General features: G+C 35.1%; 1 protein-coding gene across 6 annotated transcripts in view; it reads right to left on the bottom strand.

Annotated features, from left to right (window-relative positions):
- The window catches only part of LOC150106659 (uncharacterized), a 165363-nt gene that overhangs the window by 85191 nt on the left and 56370 nt on the right, over positions 1–23802 (bottom strand). For 4 of the 6 annotated variants that reach the window (XM_090393253.1, XM_090393258.1, XM_090393254.1 and 1 more), the window contains 2 exons: positions 23355–23483; positions 8078–8246 (listed from right to left, as the gene is read on the bottom strand). In XM_090393253.1, coding sequence (XP_090249379.1) covers positions 8078–8246; positions 23355–23483 — 298 coding nt within the window. The remainder of the gene's footprint in view (positions 1–8077; positions 8247–23354; positions 23484–23802) is intronic. The other 2 variants (XM_090393255.1, XM_090393256.1) reach the window with 1 other exon arrangement.

Raw genomic sequence — 23802 nt, forward strand, 5'->3', positions numbered from 1 at the left:
ATATATATTATTATAATTACTTGACACCTCCAAGGAGTCTCAGACTCATTGAGGGAGGTCACTTGCTCTACAACTCTCTGTCTCCATTTTTACCTATAATAATTGGGAATGGATTACTTCCAAGTCTAGCATTGAGGCCTCATGCAATCAATATATATATTCATCATGAAGGTTATTTTCTTGATCATAAATTAGTAAATAATAATATTTTTTGGTTTACCGATCAGGTGTTGATCAATTTTATTAACTGAACCAACTAGTTTCGCCACACTTATCTGTTGGCATCTTCAGGGCACTTACATATAGGTTTAAACAATCTCACAATTATGCGTAACTGCAACCTGACAAGAATAACTGTAAAAAACTGACTAGAATAATTACAAATAAAATAGTATCGAACGTGAGTGAAACACGTATCGCGTGTACAAGATCAGCTAGCTGTTGCTGAGAAACTTTCTGTAGTTTGTAATAAAGTTCATTTCTTCCATTTTTAAGGTTCTGATTAGGGTTTTCCATATCTCTGGGAGTATTAGGGCTTGATTTCTGTTAAGGTTGACAATAGAACGGGTGACTGTGGCTGCTTCTTTGAAAATTCTTGAATGGTAATCTTCCTCTATGTAAGGGGAACAGCTTTTGTCCCACTCGATGACATGGTTAGTTGTAGAGAAATGAGACGATAGGCCAGAAATGTCCTGTCTGTTGTTTTTGACATAGCCAATGTGCTCCTTTTGCCTGATTTCGAGGCTTCTCGAAGTCTGTCCAATGTAACTCGAGCCACATGAGCATGGAATATTATAAACTCCAGCATATTTGTAGAAAGGATGGTTGTCTTTCGGAGATCTTAGTAGTTTACTAATAGATTCTATTGGTTTGAATGTTACTCTTATTTTATGTTGTTTGAGGAGATTGGCGAGCTTGTTGGAGATGCCACTTACAAACGGAATTGCAATCGTTTTTATATATTGAATATCTTCTTGTTCTCTTTGTGGTGGTTCAGAGAAAAGGATTTTATGACTAGTCTTCTTGAAGGGTCTTGTTGTCCGTTGTGATGCGAATCGCTCTTTTCTTTAACATGTGTACAATGCTGAGTTTATGTGAGATGTGGTGGAGGAGTTGAAATGTAGGTAGCGACCTGTATTGGTCGGTTTTCTGTACACCGATAGATTTATACTGCCGTCAATTTGTTTTTTGATTAAGATGTCTAAAAACGGTAGTTGTTTTTCTCTTTCAAGTTCCAGAGTGAATTTAATAGAATGATGGAAGGCATTGAACTTTTTGAGGAAATCATATATGTCATCTTTGTTATTGTTCCATACGATGAAGATATCATCCACATATCTAAACCAAATTTTAGGTTTAGGAAAAATTTGCAATAAGATTTTGTTTTCTAAGTCTTCCATAAAGAGGTCAGCACATGAAGGTGAGAGTGGGCTCTCCATTGCCAAGCCTGTTAATTGTTGATAGATCTTATTTTTCAAAGAAAAGTAGTTGGAGTTTATGCAGTGAGCAAACAATGAGGTTATATCTTGTGGGAACAAGGTACTTAAGATGTCAATGACCTCTACTACAGGAACGTTTGTAAAGAGAGAGGTGACATCTAAGCTGGCTAGAAGATCATTATCCGATATCTTGATGTTTTTTTAACTTTTCCACAAAATGTTTGGAGTTTTTAATGTAACTCTCCGAGTTGTGGATGTGTTGCTGTAAGAGTTTCGAGAGATGTTTTGAAATAAGTAGGTAGGAGAGTAGATTGCATCAACGATTGGGCGTAAAGGAATACCATCTTTGTGCACTTTTGGCACACCATAGAGTCTCGGAGTTAAAGGTTGCATCGATTTTAGTTTTTTAATCAACCTATATGTAAGTGCCCTGAAGATGCCAACAGATAAGTGTGGCGAAACTAGTTGGTTCAGTTAATAAAATTGATCAACACTTGATTGGTAAACTAAAAAATATTATTATTTACCAATATATATATTATTATAATTACTTGACACCTTCAGGGAGTCCCAGATTCATTGAGGGAGGTCACTTGCTTTACAACTCTCTGTCTCCACTCACTCAATTCTCTAACTACATCGAACCACATCATCTACACCAATGTCATCTACTGTGTTGGCCTCTCCACTATCTCATCATCAGTGACTATGGATCCAAAGCAGTTTTCATCATCCTATTTTACAGACAATCACAAACATCCATGGCAGGATTCGAACCCGCAGCCTTTTGGCTGGAGAGCAGATACGTTTGACCACTTGGCCAACCAGGCCGGCGTACAGCAATAGACAAGAAAGAACGTGATTTCATGTGTTGGTGACAAATTCGTACATCCCTTATTCCTTTCTTCACTTCAATATAAATTGACTCTTTTTGGCACTCTCCTAGCTACAGTTCTCTCAACTGTGGGCAGACATTATGTCTCACTAATGCCTACAATCTGAGGTCCCAACACACACACACACACACACACACACACACACACATATATATATATATATATATATATATATATATAGTCATTTTTAATGCATTTATTTAACTGATTCTGTAGTTCCTCATAAAAATGTTCAGAATCATCTTTTCAAGGTCTTCAGGGACATAGACTTATATTTAAGTAGTTTCTATTTTAAATAATAAATTTACTTTAATCCTTTATCCAAGTGTGAGCAAACAAAGTTTGTGCCTGAAAGTATCTTCAGGACTGGGGTAAGGTAGTACAACACCGGTTCTATTTGTTTCTATAGAACAGTTTCTATTAGTTTTTAATTTAACTGCATTAATTTGATCATTTACAAAATGTACGTATATATATGTATGTATTTTGCCATTTATTAACAATTAAAATGTCCATTCCACTCAAAGCTCTGATATGTTGGCCTCTCCACTATCTCATCATCAGTGACTATGGATCCAAAGCAGTTTTCATCATCCTATTTGATTTGTCCCTTCTAACTGTCCTTACTACATTGCATTTTGCTTTACACTGTTCTGTTCTGTTTCCACAGAAATATCTTTCCTAATCTTTAATGGTTTTTTTTTTTTTTAATTAGCATTAATGTCTTCTGGGGGGGTTCCACCACTTCTTTAGTTTCTTTGTTTCTGAGACTGTCTCTTCCCTGCTCTCTTGATTACAGACACCATTTTGTTGTTCCTATCTGTTGTAACCTTTAGTTTGGCACAGTATGACCTTTGCTGATGTTGCACCAATAAACTCTTAATCAACCAGCCAACCTTAATGGATCTGAGCTCTTTCTCAAGCACTTTCCCTTTAATTTTCTTGCTCAGTATCCATATATTATGACTGAAACTGTGCTTCCATTTGTTATTTGAATTCCAACTTGATAATGACAATCACTAAGCTATGATTCAATTCCATATCTGCTCCTCGAAATGTATGACACAGCTGGATTGATGTGGCCCATTTCTTTTTTACAAGAATCATGTCTAGTATGCTTTGTTCCTCCATCAAGTGAATGCCATGTCCACTTTCTGTATTTTTGCTAGAATTCTGCATTGCAAATTACCATGTCATACTTCAAGGAAATTTGAGCATTTCTTCTCCTCTTTCACTGAAGAGGAGAAGAAATGCTCAAATTGCCTTTAAGTATGACGTGGTAATTTGCAATACAAAATTCTAGCAAAAATACAGAAACATAGTCATACAGAAGTATGACGTGATAATTTGCAATACAAAAGTTTAGCAAAAATACAAAATATAGCAAAAATTGCTTTCTCCATAACCATATTTGCCCATTCAAATTTTCTCCAATGATCAGTGTATCTTTTTCTGGTACTAATTCCAAGATTATTTAAAAGTTATTAGAGAGTAATTATTTCTTCTTCAGTGCTTTCTGAAGTGGGTGAACAGACCTGGAAAAACAGTGATGTTAAATGGTCTTGCTGGAAATCTTGCCATTATCATTCTTTAATTATTTCTTCTTCAGTGCTTTCTGAAGTGGGTGAACAGACCTGGAAAAACAGTGATGTTAAATGGTCTTGCTGGAAATCTTGCCATTATCATTCTTTAATTTACTGGTTTATATCCTAAAAATGCTTTTCTTCCAGTGAGAAGAAATCCAACCTCTACTTCATGTTTTGTACTACTGTTACACCTGATGACTTTTACACTGTTCATTTCCCATGACTCTGTCCAGTGCATCTCTGCTAATCCAAGGATATTGCATCATATCACTCCATTACCTTGCAAAAGTCAGCTTTCCAGGAGTCCTAAATTACGGACATCCCACTTTCCTACTGATAACATGACTCTTGCCAGTATTTTTATTGAACTTCTTTTGGTAAGTTGTTGATCCAACTCAAATTGCTCAGTTGGGTATGCAGATCTTGTTTATCTGGGCAATGTCTAAGCCAGGATGTTTTACTTTTCTTTTGTATTTTCATATTGCATTAAATTTCAATTGTGTTTCATTTTCAGTCAGTGCATCAACACTTGTCTCATCAACCTTAACACTACGAGTCCTATCGATGTAAATATACATCGATAGGACATTAGTCCCAGTAGCTCTAGGACTCAAAGTGTTAATGGTTTGTTCAGCTTCCCCTGACATGACAAACAGACACTGTTTGCAGCCAGTCACTAGGGATCAGACACTGCTGTTGCCTGTTGGTTCATGGGAGGTATTTCATTTTCCTCCTACTAATCATCTGTCACCTTGAGATGTGCCTCTGGGGGGGGGGGAGTCTCGTGGGCACATCTGAATGAATGTGCCCTAACCTACAAATCCAGGCTCTCCCAAGGGATTCTGATATATAACATGATATAAATCACATATAGTTTTTTGTTCCCTTTAGCTACTTTTCTGTTTCTGTTAATCACTGCTATGTTAATCTTTTTTGCTTTTTTATTCAAGTGTTAGCAAACAATGATCAGATTTCTCTTCCATTGGACTGACCTGCACATCAGATCATTTTCCTGGCACAACCACATTTCAACTATAGCATCTGCAGCTGCAAAAAAACTTAGCATACTTTTCTACACAAGACACTACTTCACACCTGCTAACTCTATATAAAGCCCAAATCTAACCAGCCATGAAATATTGCTCTAATATTTTACGCCAGATACAGGTTCTCATGTCACTGATGGAAATTGAACCCAGGTCTTTCCGACCAAAGGGTTTTGTTTATACCAACTGAGCTACAGAGGCTTGTATAGTTATCTGTTAAATAGTTATATATTTGATTATCAATTAGTGTATATATATATATATATATATATATATATATATATTTATGAAAAAGCTTTAATGACTGATACCGAGAGAAAAAAAAGATGACATGGTATATTTGAAAAGATGCTACTAGTTTACTAGTTTTGTTGAATTGATCAACATCTTCAGGTATCAACAACCAAAGAAATATATAAAGAATTACAAAGACTTAAAATTGTAATAACAGAACAAGTACAAAAAAGACAGTAGCGTGTGTTTGAAAACAAAAAGCGAGCTTGAGTTCCAAACAAACGTATACTACGCGCTGTCGCGAGTGCGCCAATACTGAACAGAGGCAACTTGTGCATCAGAGAAATTGAAACTTAGGCTGTTATTGATACGAGAAGAATCTAGAGAAATTTCTCTAGATTCGACAATCTTTCTCTCGAGTTCATCATAGCACACATGAATATTAGAAGTTTGAGTCCAGTTCACAATGTGTTGGCGGCCTTCATCTGAGTTAACTGAAAAGAGAACGTGGCGAGAAAAAGCGCTGGCTCTAGTCCTGTTATAAGAGATATCTCTACGGTGTTCTTCCAAACGTAGAAGGATGGATTTAGCAGTCTGGCCATAGTATGGCTTTCCACAATCACATAAAATCTTGTATACTCCTGAAAACTGAGTTTGAAGATGTTTCTCTTTAGGTTTACTAAGTATTGAACGAAGTTTTGGGAGTGTAGTGAAGCAAGTTCTGAAGTTAAACTTCTTGAGAATTTTTGACAGTTTTGGTGAACAAGAGCTGATGTAAGGCAAAGAGATGAAGGGGGGAAGAGCCTTCATCTCTGAAGGCTCTTCGACTGAACTACACAACAGAACTAATAATTTATTAAAAACCACCTTGGAGTTACAAAGAAACATTCGTCCTTCTCTTAGGTCACTTCATCCCTTGATTCCTCGATTGTATGGTCTCCCCAAGATTCACAAAATAAACTGCCCACTCAGACCTATAGTTGAGGGCATACACTCTCCTATCTATAACCTCTCCAAATATCTCGTAAGTTTTCTAAGAAATCTTTCTGGAATTTCCTCTTCACATATTAAAAATTCTGCAGATTTTGTTTCTAAAATCAAGAATATCAAACAAAAAAAACAGATTTAATGGCCAGTTTCGATATTGTTTCTCTCTTTACAAATGTACCTGCTCAAGAAATCCTCTATCTTCTCAAGAACAAAACTCTTTGCTCTACTCTCCCATTGCATAGTCAGGATACATCAAATATGACAATAAGATCTACTCACAAAACTCAGGTCTGGCCATGGGCAGCCTGCTCTCTCCAATTCTCGCAGATATATTTCTCAACGATTTTGAAGAAAAAGCTACTAACTCCTTCCACCTTAAACCAAAATTCTGGTATCGTTATATTGATGATATTTTCCTCATCTGGGAAGATGGTGTCAACAACCTCAATTTATTTTTGGCCACATAAACAAGTGTCATGAAAAAATCTCTTTTACCTTCGAACTGGAATCCAATGACTGCCTCCCCTTTTTAGACCTGAAACTTACCAGATGTGCTGAGAGTATTAAAATCTCAATTTTAAGAAAGCCTACTCATACTGATAGACACCTTCATGCTTCCTCCCATCACTATCCCCCCGCAAAAATTTGGTATTATTTCCACCTTAGCTCTTAACTCGCGACAACACGTAGTATACGTTTGTTTGGAACTCAAGCTCGCTTTTTGTTTTCAAACACAGGCTACTGTCTTTTTTATACTTGTTCTGTTATTACAATTTTAAGTCTCTGTAATTCTTTATATATTTCTTTGATTGTGATACCTGAAGATGTTGATGAATTCAACGAAACTAGTAAACTAGTAGTATCTTTTCAAATATACCATGTCATCTTTTTTTTCTCTCGGTATCAGTCATTAAAGCTTTTTCATAATATTCCAATAGAGTAAAAAAAAAAAAAAAAAAAAAAAAAATATATATATATATATATATATATATATATATATATATATATATGTATGTATAAGTATTTCCTCCTCAGCTAATTAAGTATGCACCAAACCAGAATCATTTAATACTCATGCAAGTAATGGATAGTAGTCTTACAGCAAAAGATAAGTAATCAACATTATTTTGGCTAAATTTTATTATATGCCTTCTGAGTATTTGGCTAAATACTCAGAAGGCATATAATAAGAATAAATCGAACCTAACAAAAGAAACGAGGAGAAAAAATGAAATGAACTAAATGACAAAAAAATAAAAAAATAAATAAACAAAAATCGAAAAATTCTAAATGGAATTTAAAATCTCATTTAGACAAATTAAAAGGAAATAAATAAAATTTAAAAAAAAAATGAAAATTAAAGGGAAATATGGAACAATGCACCAATATTCCACTTTCTAATTTCATTCATAATACTGTGGACTGCTTCATCAAATCTACTGAACATGGAAAATTTTAGTTTAATTTTTAAGTATTCATTCAATAACCAAGTACCCAAAAAAGTACCCTTTTCTGTTATCACAAAATCCTATCTCTTAAAACTTAATGGTCAGAAGCAACTGAGATTTAATGATGTAATAAGCAATGCAGTAAAAAAGTAAAAAATAAAGTGTCATAATGCCAAATTATGAACAAATGAATGTTCACAATTTGTTCATGTAACAAATGAATGTGTTTGGTTTCAGTAAAATCTATATATTAAAAATCTGAAACAGTAAAAAATTGCACTAGTTCAATTCTATCATCCTCTATTCTTTTAAACCATGAATAAATTATAAAAGATCTCATCTTTGCTTTACTTCATTTATATAAGTAGTATTAGGATAATGATTAAATAATAATGTTTGCCATAATTTATGAATATGCCTCAATCAATAAAGACCTACCTTCTTCAATATGAATTTTGAGTCCACATACAGAACATATACATTCTACCCATTTGTTCATGTCTATCTCTGTCTTAGCTACCAAATAGTATATTCGCTTCGGCGTTCTGATATCAAACACGAATTGATAATTTGATCTCCTGTTTTCAAACTGCAATCCAGCATCAACCTACAGAAGCATTATTCCTGTTACATACTATCCAATACAAAATACAAACCAAATATATTAAAGAGCACAAAGTAAAAAGGTAGTGTCTACAGGTGCTATGCTGACTGTGGGGAAATCACTGTACAGTATGTCCCTTCCATATTGGATGGATGCATTTTCATAAAATTTATATAGCATGTTAGTTGCAACTTTTCAGTAAAATTTTATTTGTACAATTAGCATTTGTGAACTGCCTTTACAATTTGAACTGATTTCAAGTTATATATAATCTTTAATTTAGAAAATTTGCTTTACATAAACTGTTTGTTTTCTGCACCCAATGACTGAATTATAAACAGTTGTTACTATGCATTAACTTCAATTGGCCACTTGAAAGAGGATATTAACACAAATGTATTTAGTTAGATATTGTGACAGGAGCTACAATAAAACCTTTTTGCTTGCATGTATGCAGTATATTGTTTGAAGATGGGGACGTGTTTTTCATTATGAGCTATCATTCCAGTTGTCTACAACTGCACTAATTATTGTTAAATATAGTACATAGAGTAAACAAAAGCACTTGTTATTCTTGTATATTCCAGATCTGACAGAACACAATAAAAATTCATCTATTTCTGAATAAAAATGAATCTTTATATATATATATATATATATATATATATATATTATAAGAAGTGGGCTGTATCTAATACAACAAAATATTAGCATATGCGAGATATATATTATTGATAAGACAGAGATGCTGAAAAAAAGGGAAAAAAATGTACTGAAAGTAAGATTTGCAAAATGGATAATTAAAATGATAATCAGAAATTATTTAGGCATATATTGCTTGTAAAATATATATATATATATATATATACACACTGATCATCAGTGAATAAAATAAAATTCTTAGAAAATCAAGCAAAATATTAATAAAACAGATAAAGCCTGTGTAGCTCAGTGGATGTGGTGTTTGCACACCACGGCGCTTAACTGCATGAAGAAAGACTTGCTTTCGATTCTAGTCGGTGACTAGAGGAAATTTTTCTAAGCCTTTTTTCGACCGGTTCCCGAGTTAGTCGATCTCTGGCATGGGCAAGTGAGTTTTTCCTCCCGGAAACTCGGGTTTTTCGACCTGCTAACTCAAAAAAATCGACCGTAGAACCCACATTATTTCAGACATTAAATATATTGGGTTTAGGGACCACGAGATGGTGGCACGTGTTGAGCTGTCTCTCTTCACTGTGTGCCGCTTAATTAGTGATAGCCTTGGGCCAGCTATCTCTGATTGGGTACAGTGGAGATTGAACTGCCCACTCAGTCTCCAAAAGTTAGATCGGGCTAAATGGCCTCGCCTACTCCCCGTATACGGGAATAAAAAGGCGTTAGCTGAAATAAATACATATAAATAACAAGTACAACAAATTGTACAAGATGATTTGTTACTCCATCAAAATACATCAATATTATTAGTTTATTTGCTTAACCCCCCCTCCCTCTGTGAATATATTTATTGAGCTATCAAATGTATATAGCCACTGTTTATTATTGGTTTGTTATTTATATTTCACAAACAAATGCTCTTTCCCTCTCCTCATAAATGTTTATTATTATTCCCATTATAAATGCAAATATGCATATCTAGAGTTCACAGGAACACATGCTATTCTCTCTGCTCAGCAATTTATAGGATACACTATAATATCACAAAGGTAAATTATTAATTCATTTGCAGTAATGCAAGTATTTCTCACACCTGTTCTTTCTTTCCCTTACATTTGCCATTCTCATATGGCTCATTAATAATGGTTCACATGTTTACACATTTTAGTAACTCAAATATATCAACCAAATTTAGCATTCTCCTTAATTTTTGATTTCTAATATATCCTAAAACAATTCATTCTCCTCACTCTCCCCTCCTCCCCACATGAGCATTTCATTATAATCAAAGAACCCACCACAATATGTGGTGCATAGTGTGTGTCTGCCAATACAAAAGCATGAAATTCTAGTGGGGCATAATGGTGTTATTTTTGTCATCTGAGAAGAGGTCAGGATGGCAGGCAAGAGACTCCGATTCCCTAACATGAAATTGTTAAATACTATTTACAAATAATCACAATAAGATTTGATAAAATTTAGGAATCTTATTGAATGTAATGCATTCTGTTATTCACAGAAAATATTAGCATCAGCATTATTTCTAGACCTTCATGAAAAGAATGGGTTTTCCTCAACACACACTACCAAGTTAATAGCCAACTTGTACAGGAAGCTAGAAGTCACAGTAAGAACAGGTTGGATTAACTGATTGGCTTCAAGTTGGAAAGGGAGTTAGGCCATGATGTTTACTTTCTCCTCACTTGTTTAGTATATATGCTGAGGACATCATGTGTGAAGCATTGGATGAGCTCAAGGCAGGAATTAAGATAAGTGGTGGTGGATAATTAGTAATCTGAGGTATGCTGATGATACTGTACTCCTATGTAATGACAAAGAAGAACTAGGTCAAATTCTTGATAAACCTAACAAGATCAGTAATAACAGAGGACTTCAATTCAATCCTAGCAAGCAAGACAAAGATAATGGTTCTCAAAAGGAAATACAAAAAGGAAGCTCTTGAGAAACAAGTGTACCTTAATGGAGAGAGAATTGAGAAAGTCAGCAAGTTTGAGATACTGGGATCCATTATTAATGTGAAGAATTGCTGTTCAGAAGATCAGGAATGGCTAAAACAACAGTCAAAAACATGTTTAAAATCTGGAAGGATAAATCTATCTCCATGGGAACAAAGTTGAGGAATTTGGATGCAGTTGTTTTTTCAACAGCGACTTATGGATGCAAGACTTGGAACCTAAAGAAGTCAGATACGAAAAGGATAACTGCTTTTGAGATGTGGTATTTGCAGAAAGCTGTTGAGGATATCATATACTGAAAGGCGTACAAATGAATGGGTGTTAGAAAAGATCAGCAGAACTTTAAGGCTCATTAAGGATATTGAATTGAAAGAAGAAAGTTGAAATATTTTGGACACATCGAAAGGATAGGAGGACATCTCAGAACAGTAACAGAAGGTAAAGTTCCTGGAAAAAGAGGAAGGGGCAGATTGTTAATGAGATGTATGGATGTGTGGCGTGACTGATCTTCAGAGAGTTGAAGCCTCCAGAAAAGCATACACAGAACCACATGGTGAGGACTGGTGTGGCAAATCATCGAGCATTAGAGTGACCATACGGCATCTGTGGATGGCCAATGAAGAGATGATGGAGTCATTAGATTCTTCATGATATGTCCTTACATCTAACACATTTTAATATCTACTACAACTTGCTATGAACTCATTTGTTGGTATATTGATGATCCAACCTGAAAAGTATCCACTTCAATGTGGAACAACTGTTTGTGGTAGAAGGGAACTTCCAGTGCCAGTACTGGTAGTTTTCATTCTTCCTCTGTTTCTGTACTATGCTTCACTCTACTCTTGAGTGTTTATTATTATTATTATGGGTGGTCTTGGATGACCAGGTCAGAATCAATCAATCAGCTAGTGGACTTGCAAGGCTTTAATAGTGTGTTGTAAGTCTCCTTCTCCCATAATCTTGGGCAAGGACACAAAAGCTTGATGCAGTGCTGGTGTAACATCTGGAGTAACACTGGAATTCCACTTCCAAGAGCACATACTGCTTGGCAGATACTGTGCATCAGATAGTGCCAGATATTTTAACTCAATTATCAAACTAAATTCCATTACTATACAACTTCCTCCCATGCCACATGCGAAAACATCATACATTGATCACTTGACAATTTTCTGTTCATTCTTGTAACATGAGCTGAAAAGCAACTTTAATAAACAAATGGTTCAGTTTTTTTTTTTTGCCAAAAAACAAGTGTGTACATACATTTGCCAAAAAATAAAAAATAAAAAAAACCAAAGCTATTTGATAAACTCTCTTACCAAGTTATAAATCTTGATTGTATCACCTCTTCTCCTCCATTTTTAGGAGTCTTGAACATCTCACAATGAAACTGCCTCCAAACTAAAATATTATTATTACATGACACCTCCATGAAGAAGCTTAGAAATGGAGGAAAGAGTGTTGTAAAAGGAGTTAGAGATGATAAAGGTGACATGAAAACGGGAGAAAAAGATATTCTTGAAGTATGGAGTAATTACTTTGAAAAATTGCTAAATAAAACAAGCAGTGATAGCACAATGGTAAAAAACATTCAACAGGTCAGGAATACATATTCATACTTGAATTAGAAAAAGCCAAATGCTTGAAATGTGGAAAGGTAGCAAGATCAGATGATATTCAATCAGAAATGCTGAAGTATGGTGGTATAAAAGTCTTAAAGTGGCTGCACTGCATAGTTCAGAAAGCCTGGACAGAGGGACAAATTCCCGATGATTGGAGTAGAGCTCTCACAGTACCAATATATAAAAAGGGAAATAAAACCGAATGTGAGAATTACAGAGGTTCTCTACAGAGTGTTCCTAGTAAGATTTATGCAAGAATACTTGAGAAAACGGTTCAGAAGAATTGTGGAAGAAAAGTTTGGTAAAGAACAAGCTGGATTCAGGCCAAATAGAGGCTGTCAGGAATAGATCTTCACTTTACAACAAATAGTGGAGAAAGCATGGTAATATAACAAAGATCTGTAGTTAGTTTTGTCGATCTGGAAAAGGCATATGACAAGGTGCCAAGAGAGAAGCTATTCAATACGCTACAGTTATATGGTGTCAATGGGGCTTCATATCAAGCAATACTTGGTCTTTATTTGAGTTGTAAGTCAGCAGTTAGAATTGAAGGAAGTACAGGAAGATGGTTTAATGTTAAATCTGGTGTGAGCAAGGATGTACATTATCCCCTCTGTTATTCATTATCTATATGGATCACATTATGAAAGAAAGTGGTATTAAACATGATATCAAAATTGGAGATGTTAATCTCAGCTCTTTGCAGATGACATTATACTTCTAAATAAATCCGCTACAAGTCTGAAAGATCCCCTGACTAAATCGAATAACTGTTGTAATAGATATGGTATGAAGGTCAGCAATAAAAATAAAAAGACAAAGACAATGAAAATAGGCAGAATCATGAAAATGTCAACTGCGTTGTGAATGGAGAACCTGTGGAACAAGTAAAACATTTCAGCTACTTAGGCATAATTTTTAGTGAAGATGGTAAATTAAATATGGAAATCGACAATAGAATCAACAAAGCAAGTATGGTAAGAAGTCAACTGAATAAATTAATAGAATAAGAGAGAAATTAGTCGGAACACTAAATTAGCTATATACAAGACAGTGTTCAAACCAGTTTTAACTTATGGATCTGAGAGCTGGGTCAGAAATAAAACACTTGATCAAAGACTAGAGACTGCAGATATGAGAGTCCTGAGAAAGATTAGAGGCATGAACAGATGGCATCAATGGCAATATCATATTAAAAACGAGGATATTAGGACAGAACTTGACATTGTCAGCATCCAAGAATGCGTTAGTAGAGCTAATCTCAGGTGGTATGGTCACTTAACAGAATGGGAGAGGAAAGATTAGCAAAACGAGTGTTCTCTGCCAGGTTGACAAGAAAACGACCCAGAGGAAGACATAGATGGATTGATATGGTATAAAGTGCCTTAGACAATAGAAATATAACATCTGATAATGTTGAAGTCTTGCCAAGTAACAGACTGATTTGGAGGAAAATTGTGGATAGGAAGTTAGTAATGATGTAAATTCATCATGTAATACAATCATATCCTGTACACCCCTCCCCCTTGAGGGTACATGGCAGGAATTTGATGATGACACCTCCATGGAGTTCAAGGATTCATCGCAGGAGGTACCTCTACTCTACTTCACTAAATACATCTCAATCTCTCCACTACTATTTAATTCTCCTACTACCACACTACTATCATCAACACCACACATCGCCCATCATCGCTAAGAATTATTTTTTGTCTGTAAATTGCATGTGTTCTGAAGGTGTGTGTATGGCATGAATAAAAATAGAGCTTAAAAGCTGTGTAAAGGTTGTACTTTTTTTTAAAGATCTGGCTACTTTTTCTGATGTGTCATAGATTGTAAGGGATGGTGATGGCATTTCTGAAATCCTTCTGAAGCAATGGCCAAGGAATGGGGGGTGGAACAGATTAATTTTTTAATTCTGTAATCACTGTAGCCATGGGAAAGGAAAGTGTTGTGTATGTGGTTGAGTTCATTTGATAGAGAGGTTCTGCTTGAACAAAGATTATGATTATAGTTTTAATAATGCCATATTGTTGAGATGGGTGGTGGTAGTGGGAAAGTTGTGAATGTATCTGCCTGTGTGAGTGGGTTATCTTAGGTGCTATGGTGACTCAATGAGAATGGGATAAGAAAGGTAAAAAGGTGTTTGCAGGATGGCAGATAAGAGATTCAGAATGAGCAGGTGCAATGATAGTAAAAGTGCCTTAGAAAAACTAAAGCATGAGACCTGACAATATTGTACTCTAACAGATTAATTTAGAAGAAAATTGTTCATGTAGTATTATAATAATATCCTGCACATTCTCCCAGGGTGCATAACAGGAATTTGGTGATAATGAAAAAATAAGTTGCTTATTTTCTTTTGAAGATTCAACTATTGTTTTTCAACTACTGTTGTTGGGGGAAAAAAAAATTAAATAAATAACTTTATGCAGGACTGTCATGGAGTTATGACACTCATCATAGTAGAGTCTACTTCAGATAACAAAGTTTATCATACCATCCATTCACTGTCTGTACTTTCACTACACTCTCATGCAATGCATTCCATGCTCTCATCACTTTTAATGAGGAACAAAAGCTACCTTTCAATCTCTTACTCATCACTGCCTGTCAACTTCTAAAATTGCTTGTGTCCTCTCTTTTTCCTTTTGCTATTACATGAAAAATCTTTTAGCAGCATAAATGTCTAAATCATATTACCTCTGTCTTCTATCAATTCTATCAATATCTAAGGATAACCTCTGCAGATTATATGCCCTCAGTCTATCTTTAACCAACAGCCACAGTCTTAATAACATTTTTGTTACTTGCCTTTGTATCCCAGGGTGTTATTTCAATTTCATCGCCATGAAATCTTGGTAACCAGATATAGCACAGTAATTAATTAACATAAGATTTAACGGGGTACTTAAGGGTCAAAGCTGTATAACTGAGAGGAGACCTCCACATAGCCTTTAAAGGAATGCAGAGAACTGACCAGGGCTTCTGACCTAATGTCCAGTCCTCACCCTCTCGTGGTGCACCCTGTTGGGTATCTACCTGGATACTGAACGAACGACGATGGGCTGGCAATTTGGGATTTAGCCGACCAAATTATAATTCTTATTGGCTTAAACCAAATTACAAAATGACGGTACAACATGACAAAATTTCATGCCGGCTGGGTGTTGCCCGGTCAAACAAGGGCCCCTCCCCCCCGTTGTTTTCATCAGGGAACCAGGGTGAACAGCGAAAAGTCAGCTACTTGAACAAATCTGAAAAAAAATCCCCAACTCAACAACACCAGAGTTAAGGATCGGTACTATCAACATAAGAAGCCTGAATGGCAAAGAAATGGAGCTAGCTGAGGAATTAGATAAGTACCAGATCAACATAATAGGATTGATTGAAACAAAAAAGACAAAAGTTGGTGAAATCTTTCTGAGCAATAAATACAAAATGTTATTTTCAGGCAGTGATAATCAAGGAAAAGAAGGAGTAGCCATTGCATTCAGTACTAAATATGAGGCTAATCTTCTTGAAAGGCAGGCAGTCTGAAGTAGAGTGATGTGGGCAAATATCAGAATGGGGAATTGGACAATGAGACTTATTTGGGCCTATGATCCCACAGAAGATTCTACTAAGGTAGAAGTGGAGGAATTTTTTGATGCTTTAGAGAAAGCAACTGACACAATGAAAAAGGAAAAACTGGTCCTTGTTGGGTACCTAAATAGCAGAGTAGGAAATGATTGTCAGACATACAAAAATATATTGGGAAAATTTGGAGAAAAGAGCAAAGCTAATAATAATGGCAAATATTTGTTGTATTTCTGTTCAGGACATGGACTGGTTATTACTAACACCATGTTCCAACATATAAATGTACACAAATTCACATGGAGAGAAGAGGCAAGAAATAAGAAAAGTCTGACTATGCTATTGTTGATAGTGATGTGCAGGACAACAGAGTGTACAGAGGATTTGAAATTGGAAGTGATCACTATTTAGTCTTGAGCAGGATAAAATTGAATTTCATATTGAAAAGAATAACATGTAAGAAAGTTTTAAAGCGAATAAAAGTTGAGCAGCTCTCAGATGTGAACTGTAGACTAAAACACACAAAGATTATTGAAGAAAAAATGAAAGTGTTTGAGAACAGGACCCAAACTTGAGAGATTCAGTGGCAAGCCTTGAAGAAAACCTTGATTTATTCAGCCAGAGAGACGAGTGGTGAGGTTGTCTGCAAGGATAGAAAAATCAGAACTCCATGGTGGACACATGAAGTTAAAGAGGTAGTGAAGGAAAATAAAACAGCATATCAGAAGTTCCTGGCAAATAAGTCAGCATGTGCTCCTAGAGAATACAGAGACAAATGTAAGAAAGCTAAACACTGTAAAACTAGCTAAACAAAAGTCATGGGAGAACTTTGGCAAGAACATAATATCAAGAAATAATACATAGAAAATATAATATATAGAAACATAATATATAGAAAATAAATATCAAGAAGGTGGCAAAATATTTTGGAGGTTGTTGAAGAAGCTTAGAAATGGAGGAAAGAGTACTGTAAAAGTAGTTAGAGATGATAAAAGTGACATGAAAAAGAGAGAAAAAGATATCCTTGAAGTATGGAGTAATTACTTTGAGAAATTGCTAAATGAAACAAGCAGTGATAGCACAATGGTAAAAAACACTCAACAGGCATAGAGTCAGGAATACATATGCAAACTTGCAGTAGAAAAAACCATCAAAGGCTTAAAATGTGGAAAGGCAGCAGGAGTAGATGATATTCGACCAGAAATGCTGAAGTATGGTGGTATAAATGTCTTGCAGTGGCTGCACTGCATAGTTCAGAAGGCCTGGACAGAGAGAGAGAGAGAGAGAGAGAGAGAGATGAATTCCTGATGATTGGAGTAGAGCTCTCATAGTACCCATATATAAAAAGGGAAATAAAACTGAATGTGAGAATTACAGAGGTAATTCTCACATTTCCCTACTGAGTGTTCCTGGCAAGATATATGCAAGCATACTTGAAAAACGGTTGAGAAAAATTGTAGGAAAAAAGCTTGGTGAAGAACAAGCTCGATTCCGACTAAATAGAGGCTGTCAGGAATAGATCTTCACTTTACAACAAATAGTGGAGAAATCATGGGAATATAACAAAGATCTATATTTGAGTTTTGTAGATCTGGAAAAGGCATATGATAAGGTGCCAAGAGAAAAGCTATTCAATAAACTACAGTTATATGGTGTCAATGGGGCATTATATCAAGTAATATTTAGTCTTTATTTGAGTTGTAAGTCAGCAGTTAGAATTGATGGAAGTACAGGAAGATGGTTTAATGTTAAATCTGGTGTGAAACAAGGATGTACATTATCCCATCTGTTATTCATTATCTATATGGATCACATTATGAAGGAAAGTGGTATTAAGCATGATATCAAAATTGGAGATGTTAATGTCTGCTCTTTGCTTTATGCAGATGATGTTATACTTATCAATAAATCTGCTACGAGTCTGCAAGATTCCTTAACTAAATTGAATAGCTGTTGTAATAGATATGGTATGAAAAATCAGCAATAAAAAGACAAAGACAATGAAAATAGGCAGAATTGTTGATAATCTCAAACTGCATTGTGAACAGAGAACAATGTGAAATAGACAACAGAATCAATAAAGCTGGTATAGTAGGAAGTCAATTGAATAAATTCATATGGAATAAGAGAGAAATTAGTCGGAACACTAAATAGCTGTATACAAGACAGCGTTCAAACCAGTTTTAACTTATGGATCTGAGAGCTGGGTCAGAAATAAAACACTTGACCAAAGACTAGAGACCACAGATATGAGAATCCTGAGAAAGATTAAAGCTGTGAACAGATGGCATCAATGGCAATATCATATTACAAACGAGGATATTAGGAAAGAACTTGACATTGTCAGCATCCAGGAATGCGTTAGCAGAGCTAATCTCAGGTGGTATTGTCATTTAAACAGAATGGGCGAGGAAAGATTGGCAAAACAAGTGTTCTCTGCCAGGTTGGCAGGAAAACAACCCAGAGGAAGACTAAGATATAGGTGGATTGATATAGTACAAAGTGCCTTAGACGGCAGAAATACAAGATCTGATAATAATGGCGTCTTGACAAGTAACAGACCGATCTGGAGGAAAATTGTAAATAGGAAGTTAGTAATGATGTAAATTTTTCATGTAGTATTATCATATCCTGTACACTCCTTAAGGGTACATGGCAGGAATTTGATGATGATGACAGATTTAACTTACATATATATTTTATTGGTATAAAATTTCTGCCCTGGTATCAGGGGCATCTTCAGCATGACTTTCAGATTAAACAACAAGAACAGAAACCTGTAGATTCAACAATGAAACATGTGAACCACACATACGTGAGGTAGTGCATCATGGTGTAATTACATTAAGGTTCTAGTGAAAATAACTAACAAGCGATTTAAAAAATTAAAATAAAAATTAAAAAATAAAAATTAAATCTGGAATTTGTGAGGAAGAACTATTTCCCATAAGAGGGATAATTTAAGTCCATTTGTTTCTATTTAGATTTGGTCGATGTAGTAAGTCTTAAGACTTTCCTTGTACAGACAGTACAAGAGATTACTTTTATTGAGAACCTTAATTTTTCTCCATATAATTTTGTGTCTGGTGGTGATAGCATGTTCCACAAGTTCCAATTTTTCTGACTCATGGAACTTAATGCAGTCAAAATGTTCATTACGATGCATGACCGCAGATCTACCTTTGGCCAAAATATGATGAAAATATGATAATAAAACAGAAGTTTATCTTTAGCTGAGACTAGACAAGTAGATATCTTGTTGATAGGGTGGAAGGACACCTGTAGGCAAGAGATCTAAGTAGTTTGGCTATACCCTGTCATCTACCTCTCATCATGATAGTGATACAGAGGTGGTCTATTGTGTCACTATTCCCTATATGAAAGGAGTCTCTCTAGATCTGTTGGCCTAAAAGTGTCTTTCCATCCCATCAACAACATATCTACTTTTCTAGGCTCAGATAAAGATAAACCTCTGTCTGAAGTCTATCAAAATCTCTGCCAGTGTGGATTATCTGTGGCTGTGTGTCACTAGATGTTATGAGCCAGAAAAATCGGGACTTGCAGAACATGCTATCCCCATCAGACACTGAATTCTTTGGAAGAAAATTAGGGTTGTCCATAAAAGTAATAATTTCTTAGAACATCTATACAAAGAAAGTTGTGAAACCTTGATACAACGACAGAATCTAAATAGAAACGATGGACTTAAATTACCTTCTTATGGGAAATTTAATTTTTATTCAATTTTTTTTTTAAAATCTCTTGTTAAACTTACTTTTACTAGAGCCTTAATGTAATTAGACCATGACATTCTACATTATGTATGAGCAGTTTGTGCATTTCATTGTTGAATCTACCGGTTTCTGTTCTTGTTTAACTTGAAAGTCGTACTGAAGATGCCTTTGATGTGAGGGTGAAAAAATTTATACCAATAAAATATATACGTAAGTTAAATATATCTTATGTTAATTATCATGTCTTGCATTCCTATTTGTCAAGCTACAGCATAGTAATTCACATGTGGTTCTGATCAAGGTTTGTTATAATATAACCAACATCCTATCAACATCCTGTCATTGCTGCTGTTCAACATTCTCTTCAGTATTGTGGCAATTAAATGGTTTATTCTTCACCTCTAGATCCCAAAATTCAAAAATCTTATACTTAGCTACATCAAACTGACATCTCCATTCATTTGCTTACTCATCCAGCTTATTCAACATCTCTTTAATCTTGACTTTTGAATGTATCAAATTCACAACCTTCACCCTACTGATTTAGAGCCTAAAATGAAGCTTTGAAATAAAGTACGTTATGAGTTTTTCCCCACTTGGTTAGATTATAATAAATTTAGTTTAATCTTTTATTCAAGTGTAAGCAAACAAAGTTTATGCCCTAAGTATTTTCAGGATTGAGGCAACTTGTGGTAAAGGTGGACCAAGCTCTCATCACTACTTGTCTTAGTATCTCCCATAATGCAAAGCACATCTCCATGCAGACATGTATAATGCTATGCATTAAGGGAAGGGCCACTACCCAGACCGGTTTCAACCTTTATTGAGGTCTCATCAGTGGGAGCCAGACCCAGAGGAGGCAATACTAAAGTGGAAGTTTTTATCTTATTACTATCTTATTATCTTAGTTCACCACCTCTGGGTCTGACTCCCACTGACGAGATCTCAATAAAGGTTGAAACCGGTCTGGGTAATGACCCTTTCCTTAATGCATAACATTATACATGTCTGCAAGGAGATGTGCTTTGCATTATGGGAAATACTAAGACAAGTAGTGATGAGGGCTTAGTCCACCTTTACCACGAGTTGTCTCAGTCCTGAAGAACATCTTTCTCTAAATCCAGAGTAACTTAACCACCTAACAGCCCATTATGGATCAAATACACATCCTCAAACACTTCGTATCCATCGTATATTTCAATGTAATATCAACGATATTACAATTTTAATATGATTCCATGATAAACTTGCATCCATGGTAAACTTAACGTCTATAGACGTCTTGGCCAGTAGAGTGGTTAATAATAAGGTGAGACACCTTTTGGCAACTCGTATAGGTAAATATGACTTCTCCATTACTTCCACCTTAGTATCATCACCTCTGGGTCTGGCTCCCACGCAATAAAGGTCAAAACCGGTCTGGGTAGTGGCCCTTCCTTTAATGCATAGCATTATACGTTTGCAAGGAGATGTGCTTTGCATTATGGGAGATACTAAGACAATTAGTGATGACAGCTTGGTCCACCTTTACCACGAGTTGCCTAAGTCCTGAAGATACTTCAGGCGCAAACTTTGTTTGCTTACACTTGGATAAAGGATTAAACTAAACTTATTATTTGCGATAAAGCAGTCTATACAGGCAGTATCCAATCTTACTCATCAAATATGATAAAATAAAAAATTCTGCTCTATCTAACTTCACTATTTCACTGTCTTCCATTAAAAAAAAAAATTTCCTAAATATAAACAATACAGATACCTTTCAAAAGTAATGCCTCCATCATGATAGATCCTTATCCAAAAAAAAAAAGTATGAAACTAAAGTAGACTTCGAAAATTATTTTAATTAATTATTATTATTACGTAACACCTCCAGGGAGTCCAAAGACTCATTGAGGGAGGGCACCTACTCTACAACTCTCCGTCTCCTCCACTTCATCAACCGCAACTATCTTCATCATCTACACCAACGCCATCTACCACTGACACCACTAGTATTTTTACAGACAAATACAAACAACTATGCCTATGCTGGGATTCGAACCTGCAGCCTTTTAGCTGGAGAGCAGATACGCTAACCACTCGGACAGACTTAATTAATAAAATTGATTATAATTATTAATAAAAATTAATCTCTCTCTCAATACATCTTTACCACTCCATCCAGTTGTTTAGTGATCACAGTAAAACTCTTCTTTATCAGTACTATTTTCTCACCTTTGCTTTGACCAGTTCATCATTATCAAAATGGATACTTTTGCAATGTATATTCAATTCTGGAAAGAATTAGAAGCCTGATGGAACCAAGTTCAAGGTGTAGGTAGGATGTTCTAGAATTTCAAATCTAATCTCTATGGCAGCCATTGAAAAGAATGAACATACTTGTGTGTGGCCACACATTATGTTGTCCATGCTATCATTTGTCATGCTGTAAAAGCAAAGGCCGTTCCTCAGCATGAACATGATTAATTCATTGTTTCAAGTTTCTATATGTTCAATATAGCACTGCAAATTAAATGTCATGGCTTTTACCTTATAGTCCCAGGTGAATGATGCAATCTTCCAACAAGACTAGACACGTTTCAAAGCTATGCCCACTCCAAGTACTGTGTATGCAAAAGCATTACTTTCATATGCTCCCTTCATATGCATGGTCTTAATACATATCTTCAGAAACTAGGAATAAATACAAAGAACATCATGGCATTTTTATCACTAACAATAAACTCAGGCTAATGAAATTCAACTTCTCCAAACACAAGCCTTGAAATGTAACTGCTGTCATCATCAGTTTAGTGTGAAAAAATGGCATATTGATGCTCAGAACATTTTAAGGGCTGCAAAATCCTTCTCAACCCAAAAATCTCTATCCATCTCCCATAAATATGCACTGTCCATAGAAAAAACTGCTACCATTTCTGAAACAGATTACTACTATTCTGAATTCTAGCATTTCTAAGGAATCTTGAAAATGCTAGCAATGCTAGAAAATACAAACTATCCAATCAGTATATAAAGAGCACATTCTCTGTCCCCATGTCATTACATTGAATAACCTATTTTATACTTTATAGAGATGGATCTGACATCAATGATGATGTCACATCCACCTCTACAAAGTAACAAGCAATCTCTTGCCATTCAGTAATGATTTCTGAACCCTTTCCTTGCTACTTTTTTTTTTTTTGTGTGTGTGTGCTAAACTCAAAGCACCTTCAGCAGTGCCTTGGTTTCTCGTTTCTCATGCAGCCCATCTACAGTAAGCTTGTCTTTTAATATTCCAAGTCAAAGTTAGTTATTTGTCATGTCAAATTCCCTTCTGTATCCATCAAAGCTATACTTTGATACAACACAAGGAAATAAGCTTTCAAAAAAGGGATACTACTCTTCAACGCTGCTGACTATCTGATTTGCCAATCAATTAATAAGTGGAGAGTAAAGCATATCTTAAAAATACAGAAAATCCACATGAGAAAAACTTAAATGAATCAACGAATGAAATAATGACAAATTTATATATCAATGAGCAGATATATTTCTTACCTGTTCACACTGGTCCAAATCTATTTTTCCTTTAAGCTTTTTACAAGAAGAATCAGTATAATATTCCAAGACAAATTGACCAGGAAGATGACCAGAGTGACGCAGAACAAACCATCTTTGTCGCCATTTCTAGAATTAGAAATTCTTTCATAAAAGGTGAACAATCTAATTTCAAAAAAAAATTTTTTTTTTGTTCTACTAACCATGTCAAATTGTTGACGTAGTAGAAAGAAAGAGAAACTCTTAATATACAGTATGTCTACATACTTAAAGTATGAAATATTAAAATGAAATGAATTTCAAATCTCATGTTGCAAATGTAAGTATTGTTGTCAAAATCTTTAATGTTATCCTCTGGTAATTATTGAAATAACTAAACCTTGAAATATGTAACTTATATAAATCATGCAAAATCAATCATTGAATCCTATTAACCTGATAAAATCCC

The sequence above is a fragment of the Typopeltis vanoorti genome, chromosome 5, assembly GCF_054136105.1.
Source record: "Typopeltis vanoorti isolate ZY-2024b chromosome 5, IOZ_Tvanoo_1.0, whole genome shotgun sequence".
Lineage (NCBI taxonomy): Eukaryota > Metazoa > Arthropoda > Arachnida > Uropygi > Thelyphonidae > Typopeltis > Typopeltis vanoorti.